We start from the raw sequence: 8202 nt of genomic DNA, 5'->3' as shown, positions 1-8202 counted from the left end.
GATGCAGCCCTTGCTCACACACCACCCACTCGTCTTTAAGTTATTTCAGCAAGCACAGCAACTCAGCGAGCCATTCCCAGACCTGACAGACTCTCCTGACTATACATTATATATATAAACCTTAAGAAAAACTTTGTCTCAGCTCACCGTTCTTCACCTTGAGACCCTCTGATGTAAGGTGCTGTCCAAGTGACAACTACTGTAAAAGCCACAGCTGGCAAATCGGCCACACTGCGCCCATCAGTGGGCAGAACTGGGTGTAAAGCTGGCGTAACGTAATGCCTGGTTGGTACTTCGTGGTTGGATGAAATGTAACTTAGCAGCAAAGATGGGTATAAAGAAAAACCAGACGTCTCTAAGTAACACCAGAGGAAATTTAAGGGAAAGTCCTGACCAGTATTAAACTGCATGCTGTGACCAAGGACCGAGTAGCACTAAGCAGCCCTCATTCATTTCAGAACTCGTTAGGACTTCCCTGCATCTATTTCAAGGCTACTCACAGCCCCTCCATGGTGCCCACACTGCCCGCCTCGGTCAGGGCATGCTGACCAGGAAAAGACCCAGCTGTGTTACAGCCTCCTCTCATCACTGCTATTCCATCCAATTCCTGCACAATCTCCTTGGGGAAACCTGCCTTCCCTCCTCCAGGAGCCTTCCTGTGCACAGAGGTGGGCATTCCCACAGCACAGACAGGTACACACTTCCTGACCGATGCTCCTGAACAGGTCTCACACCAACACAGCAGCATCTCGGCCTTTGCTGTTACCTGAATGCTTACATGGCACAACTGAGAAAGCGTATTTCTTTCCCCAAAACACATAAGAGAGCTCAGAGCTGCCCCTTTCTGAGACAGAACAGCGAGCTGACCAACTTCTGATACCGCCCTGTGGTTAACAATGCCAAAACAGAGTTACTTTTATTAATGCCAAAAGAAATCTTGAGAAATGCTATATGAAGTGTTATTATTTTGTGTTCATGTGCTTTTTTAATAGAAGGAAAACATCGCCCTGAAGTTTTTAATCGCAAAAAGAATTTTTTTTTCAGTTTTTACAGCAATTTCAATTTCTCTTGAAATACATATTTGAATTCCTGAAACCAGTTTGAATGTAGAAGTCATGGAAATACCACTTCATTAATCCAAGTACAACCACTGTATGTATGTAGCAGGGATAAATGTTTTGCAGCTGTACTTTCATTTGTCCAATGATTATCCATCATTTGTTGTAATTTTTTTACTTCACCAAGTTTGTATTTTTTGGCTTTTATGTTCAAAATATGTTTATAGCTTTATAAATAAAGTAATTGCCAGTCTGGCTATTCAAAATAGGCCACTGGAAATTATAATCCTATCAGAGTGTCAGTTAATTATTCCTTAGAACTGAAGACATTTTTTTGTACTTTATGTGTAAGCATTTTAGCATAACTTCCAGTAGCCTTCAGTAGGTAAGGCTGAGACTGCGAGCCATGAAGAATACTTCCTTCCACATAAACCGATCACTACTGCTGACTTCCTCCTCCCCACTGTGTCCCCATTTCATCACTCCAGCCAAGAGCAGCACTCCCTCATTAGGCCACGACTTGGGACAGAAGTGATTATGCAGCACCGTGCCAGTTAATGATTGACATCAAGTTCAGCAGTGGAAACAGTGGACAGTGTCTGCATTTCAGGTGCTGGTGTTGCATGGCTGCCTGCTGATACAGGACACAGAGGCACAGCAGGTTCAGCTGAAGAGGAAAACCCATGCAGCAGCTGCTCTGTACCCACAGCACCCTTGTGCAGAAGGTCCCTCTCTACAGCTTGTGCCAGCAGAGATTCAAATAGTGTTTTCTTGCACTGCCATACACCTCACGTACTGGGACAAAGCCTGAGCCAGCACTACAGGGGAATTTCAACCAGAGAAGGCAAGCTGTATTCCTAAAGTTGGATTCCTAATGAACAAGGCTACTAACATCAAAATCTGCCACAATGCTCCGAGCACAAAGCCAGCCCTTTTGCATACTGTGCCATGCTGCCACAGCAGCATCAGCTTTGGGCAAACTACTCATACCAGCAGCCAACTGGCACGATTCCGGAGCAGAAGCCAAAGGCATTCAGTTCACCACTGAAGCATCTGACCACAAAGGGTTATTTCTTAGGCAAGCTGTTTCAAGAATTAGCAATTCTTGCCACAGGTGCTTTATGCAAACAGTAGAAGCAAGGCTACAAGGAAGACAAGCTAAACTGCTTCTGTCTCTTCCTCATCTTACAGCACAGGGAGGCACCACATGAGGCAGCAGCTGCTGCTGACCAACACCTCAGGGAAGCATCTGTAGGCTTCTACCACTGAGCACAACTACAGCTTCTCTATTAGAATGGTCACTTCAGGGATGAAACCAGTGTATCCTGAACGCTTACTTCATGCACAGAGATGGATTTATTCTTGTAAGAATGCAGGGTAAGCTGAACGCTGAGCTGCAAGAACTGTGACCAGCAGCTTTTCACTAGTGGTAGTTTAACAGAGTTGTGCTGTTTACAATGCAGGATGCTTGGCAGGCTGGAACGTCCCAGTCTGTAACACTGGAGCATTTTATGCCCACTGACAATGCTATCAGCTGCACAAAAGCAGGCCCAGTAGCCTTATGAATAAGCATATGTGACCAGCAGCTGCCTCCAAAGCATGGATCTGAGTGCTGCTTTAGAACAAGTTATGAATGCTTTCATTAATGGTTACATCAAAGCAAGATTACCTCAAAGCTGGTAAGCCATCAAAAAAATCCATCTGGATTTAGCTTCGGACTTCACTTGAGGAGCTGCTGACTGTGACTGACCAGCAGCTTGCATTCTAATCATTTAAAATAGATACAGATTTTATTTCAGTTAACCAATCCCTCAGTGCTATTGCTCAGAAAGAAGTGACAGGCTGTCTAGTTACAATTAGAACCGTTTGCAAATAGAAGTTTAAAAGCCCTTTATTAATTCAGAAGTGAAACACTGATATTTAAAGTGAGATAAGTATGTTTATTAAGGTTCATTCTACTCTAATATTTATACAGAGAATGGAATGCAATACAAGCTAAGAGCACACCTCAGATCTACCACAAAACCACCCCCTACTCCCTATAAGGGAACTGTAAAAAAAAATTAAAATAAAAATCAGGAAACCAGTTACTGTTTAACTAGTTGCAAGTGGCCTTGTCCAAAGAAGTCAAGCTCAATATTGCATTAGCTTTGTATGCAATAAGAAGTCTCTACAAGCAGAAGTATCACATATATAGGCAAAAAGATCTCCCATGGATACATGAAAACCATGTTTTAAAGAGCTACATCACAAGGGTAGTTTAAAATTGCCTAAAAAACAGCCACTAATGGCATGCACAGGTCAATAATATTAACTTTGGTAATGTCAGTCATTTTTGGTCAAACCTGGGTTCCACTTTTAGCAAAAAATAAAAATAAAAACACACCTGTCCTGTGCATGAAGCAGCACACGTTCCATCTGCTAGCAGCTAGAGGCACGGCTTCAGGACATGGTAGAAGTCTGCCAAGTTTGCTGCCAGAAGCTTGCTTAGCTCTAGCTCACATCTTTCACTATTCACTGGCCTATCAGGCAAGACCAACAGGACAAAGAAGTGGACAGATCTTTTCTTTTTTTTTTTTTTAAATGCAGAACAAGAACCATCCTTAAAGTTAGATAGCGTTAAGTAATACCAATTTTTCCAAAATGTCTCTGTAAGAAATCCAACAATTTTTTTTTTTTTAAACTTTATGTAGCTCCCCAAGACACATTTAATTTTCCTTTCTGAAGCCATCAATACCCTGTAAATAAGTGTTTTGTTCTTCCTGAAGAAGAAAGCAAAGGTGGTTTTATTTACAATGGTGGAGTCAACACTTAAGATTGTAACTGGACTAGGAACAGTTAAAAAAGTATAATGAAAATGACAACCTTAAGTGCTACTTTCCAAACAGAATCCACACTTGGTTCAGTTTTATTCGTTGCAGAGTAAAGTAAAAAGACATCCCATTACACTAGTAAAAACGCCGATTTAAATTTATACTCAAAAAAAACAACACTACACATGCAAAGGGAACAATATCTTGCTAACACAACTTCATTTGCTGCTGCATTTGTCTAATATTAACAATTATGAACAGAGCAGTGCAACTAGTATTTGGAACAATCCTTACAGTGTTCGAGTGTCAGGCACAATGCTTCACTTCTCTTCACACCACTGGTTCTCCTTACGTACCTGGAAGAACAACGTAACTGGTAACGTGATGCAGTAAGCTTTAAAAGCTCAAGGGAAAGTAAACTCCTACAAGCATTCAAGTTTACTTACTGTAGAAAGGCATAACATTATGAAATTGTGAAGCATCACATGTTAATGCAGCAGAAAAACAGCTAAATTATAATTAAACCCAGATCAAGTACCTGTGCTTCCTCCTCTTCAGTGAAGTCATTCTTAATATTGAATGTCTTGCGAATTTCTTCTGGAGTTTTCCCCTTGATCATGTTGGCAACTGTCTTGCATGTGACATCAAGCAAACCTTTGATGTCCAAGTAATTTGCAGCCTGTAAAACAGTTTCCAAATTTAAAGCTTCCAGATCAATTTTCTGCCTCTGCAGACATACTACTAAAGTTTTGCTCCCAGCACTGTAGAATGCTGTAACCACAAAGAGCCAAACCACTCTGAGAAGCTTCTAACTAGAACCCTGAATTAACTACCTAAAGCTTACTTGCCAAACAGGAGTCATTTCTACCATGAAAGCCCCATCTCCTTTCCTACAAGGCTTTCAGAACCTTGCACACACCTCTGAGATGTTAAACACTGGAGTGCTGTTAGCTAGCTAAGACAGGAGCCACTAGGTTGAAGTATCATGTAAGATACTAATCTAGCTTTTTTAAAAATTTGTATTTATGCAGGTCTCTAAAACACCACTTAAAGTAATAAGCCATCAGCCAGGACTCAAAAGTGAAGAGAGTCAGCTGTAGGGCCACAACTCCAGACAAGTATAGGAACTGATAGATGAGCAAGCATAAATTAGTGCCTAGCATGGTGGTAACAAGCATCTACCATTCACCAATTTCAGCCAACCAGCTGCCCTCCCCACATTCTCTACACTGAGAAGTTATTCAAGAAGCATCAAGACTTACTGGTAAAACAAACAGAGGTCACTGTGCAGCCACAGCCTTTATGCTTCCAGAACATACTTACCAGGATGAGTTCAAAAAGTGTTCCTTGGTCTACTTTCAGAAATTCTTGATCCCACACAGGGATGTCATCTGTTCTTTTCTCCTTGTTCTCATCATCCTCAGGAGGAGGTGGATCATCTTTGTGATGGGTGCACCACTGAATCACCTAATTACAGTTTTGATAATAAACTTTTACTCAAGTGATTTTCCCATTAGGCCTCAACTCTAACATAACTTTGTTTTAGGAGCACTGTACTTTTCCCTCTGGATTGATATTAGAATCACCTGTTCATGTTTCATCATCTTATGTTTTCCTCTTAGAAGAACTAATCCCCAATCCTGGAACCCGACAGTCTTCACAAAGCTCAACTGAGACAGCAGCCAGTCTATTAAATATTCAGGATTCTAAAGAGCAGCTCCTAGCAGTCAAAGTTAACAATAAATCCTGTGCTAACACTCACAGGACCATACAGAAGTAACACAACCTCATTTTGAGGAGCTGGGACACTCACTGACTGTGACTCTCACCGCTGCCTGCCCTTTAACCCTTCTCCTTACATTCTGAACTCATTAAGAGCCACCTCAGCTCACACAACCCAGTTACAATCAGTGCTTTAAAACCATGAGATGCCAGTGAGCACAGATGTCCAGCACCAGCCCTATGCCTTAGGAGCCCTGCCCAGCCTCCAACTGCCATTCCAGAAGGTCATTCATGTAGGTCTTTAACCAGGAGCTGTGAGCCTCATCCCAGTTCTGAGATAAACTGTGCTCATGCACCTCATTACTACATTTGTACTACTACTACTCATTGCTACATTTGTAGTCAACACTTGGGAGATATTTTGAATAGTAATATTTAACACCAGCATTAATCTCACATCTCATTACTGATATACAACACGACCACTTCTCAGTGCCTTACCTTTTTTAAAATAGCTGCGTTGACATTTGGAAGAGGGACTGGGTCATCATCGCCTTCATCATCCATTCCCAAGTCTACAAATGGAAAGATGACTTGCAGTCAGCAGCCTAAAGCCTTTTTCTCCAGCCTGGGCTGCTTCATCAATTCTAACAATAACAATAACTATTCTAACAATACTGAGCTGAACAGACAAATAGCAAATGATGTCTAAGCTAAGGCAGAAACTTCAGGGTGGTTTTGCAGAGGCACAGCTGCATTATACATGCTGGGTTCCACTACCTGTAAGCTAAGTAGCTTAACAGTGCTGCCTCCAAAGAGATGCTGACATGCTTTGAGCATGAACAACCTATTAAGTCAGTTACTTGTCACAGCAGAACGTGATAGTCCCGTGTTCTGGGAACAGAATGTTAAAGAAGACATTTATGAATGTTTACCATTTTCAATCCGCAAGTTAAACCTAATTGTTTCAAATAAGGTCTCCCATTCCTTTATCAAATAAGAACTTAGACCCCACGTGGTGAGTACAGACAACATTTTGTCTTGCACGGGAGCAGTAAATACTGAAGCTATTGTATTTAGACAAGTCAACTACTGTCATTAGTGGGATATCAATTAGTACTACTTTTTGTTTGGAATATCTAATTTCATAGATTCTGAAACCAAAGTGCTGACATTAAAGGGATATGTTACCAACTACTGGAAACTCCAAATGCATCCTTTGAATGTACTAACAGATATTGGTGTAAGACATCACCAAACAGTCTATCCTAAGTTGCTGGCACAGGGAAGTAACTCAAGAAGTACCCCATCGTCAGTCAGCGCTGCTCAGCTCATCCCCACCCCTCCTAAGCTGGAGTTTCATCTCTTATCAGAAAATCAGAACTTCACTGGTGGTTTCATGATGCCTGATGCAATTTCACTTTTTACCTCTTCCCCTTCATTGACATCAAACAAAGCAGCAGGTATTAACTGATGGTGCTTAAAGATCTATACAGCAAAATGTCTTTTCTCTAATGCTGGTTAGCAGACTGGATCTTGGTCAGATCACTAAGAGGCCAGCTGGTGGTGCCCAGCTTACAATACCCTCAGCACAGGCATTTTCATCAATTCCTGTCTGTCACCAAACACTGCCAGTGTCACAGCCTGCGTGTGAGAAAAAGGAGAGGAATTACATTCCCACTGTATTCCCACTGATTGCCAGGTTTCCTGTTCGTGTTGCTCATCATGTCTGAAAGCATCTCATTATCAGAACTGAAGTGGTCCAATGGTTGCTGTATTTCAACCTTATTTCTGTTACTGTTCTTGCGTATGAGGAGTCACAACCAAGGATACACAGCCAAGGACTTCATTTTAACTAGATCTACAAGAAGATATTTTCTAATATGCCCAAACTCGTGAATATGCCCAGAAACTGGAAAGAAAACAGTAAACAATGAGGATTTGCACCAGACAGATTAGACACAGTTTGCTCTGTATCTCAGCCATCTGGCAACTCCCCTCCCCCACCACGAGTTCTTTTGTTTCAAATTCACGTCAGCAAGAGATCAGAACCAACTATTTATCAAATAATTTAACTGTATAAATGCAGATCTCCCTTCAACTCTTCGTTTATTGCATTAATTTATGTTTACCTTCTCCATTTAAGACAGTCAGAGAGCAACAATAACTTGCACAATTAAAAGAAAAGCTCAGCTTAATATAAATTAGAAGTATTTATTAAGCTTAACTTTGCCTAACTTTTACAGAACTGAAGCAAGCTGTAGGCAAAGCAGTGGGGGATTTATTGACAGCCTGCTGGGAACTGCATTTAAGAAGAGGGCTGCAGTTCAAGGTTTGAGAGAAAATATTTATCCCAAACAATGTTCAAGTCGCGCTGGCAATTGTTCCAGCTGCTCTGACATGAGATAGCAAGTCAGCCCTTTGCTGCACAGCACCAGCTTGTCCCCCTTGGTCACAGATCCTGCCCAAGAGCACTGCTGCACACACTGCTACCTCAGCTTCACGTTCTTACCTTCCAGCATAGTCTTTATGGTCACAGACTGTTTTGCAATTTCAACATCAACTTCAAAAATCTCTCCATCTGAACTCTGCAGCTTAATTGAAGGCAT

The 8202-nt window shown here is 41.6% G+C and overlaps 1 protein-coding gene across 1 annotated transcript; it reads right to left on the bottom strand.

Moving 5' to 3' along the window:
• Positions 1 to 3625: 3625 nt before the first annotated feature.
• On the bottom strand, positions 3626 to 8202 carry SKP1 (S-phase kinase associated protein 1). The gene is made up of 5 exons (XM_003210463.3): positions 8106 to 8202; positions 6095 to 6168; positions 5195 to 5338; positions 4410 to 4550; positions 3626 to 4227 (listed from the first exon to the last, which is right to left on the bottom strand). Exons 1-5 carry the CDS (start codon positions 8200 to 8202, stop codon positions 4192 to 4194), a joined length of 492 nt encoding a protein of 163 aa, XP_003210511.1. The 3' UTR covers positions 3626 to 4191.

The sequence above is a fragment of the Meleagris gallopavo genome, chromosome 15 (genome assembly GCF_000146605.3).
Source record: "Meleagris gallopavo isolate NT-WF06-2002-E0010 breed Aviagen turkey brand Nicholas breeding stock chromosome 15, Turkey_5.1, whole genome shotgun sequence".
NCBI classification, from domain to species: domain Eukaryota; kingdom Metazoa; phylum Chordata; class Aves; order Galliformes; family Phasianidae; genus Meleagris; species Meleagris gallopavo.
The sequence above is the reverse complement of the archived record's forward strand: the minus strand, read 5'-3'. Positions and strand labels throughout refer to the sequence as shown.

What these genes read in the sequence shown, in the direction of transcription:
- SKP1 (XM_003210463.3), bottom strand. Translation starts at nt 8,202, where the DNA reads ATGCCTTCAATTAAGCTGCAGAGTTCAGATGGAGAGATTTTTGAAGTT. An exon ending in ACGCAGCTATTTTAAAAAAG is followed by an intron (nt 5,339 to 6,094) that starts GTAAGGCACTGA and finishes AACTGTAATTAG; the next exon opens with GTGATTCAGTGGTGCACCCA. An exon ending in CACTTTTTGAACTCATCCTG is followed by an intron (nt 4,551 to 5,194) that starts GTAAGTATGTTC and finishes ACTGTTTTACAG; the next exon opens with GCTGCAAATTACTTGGACAT.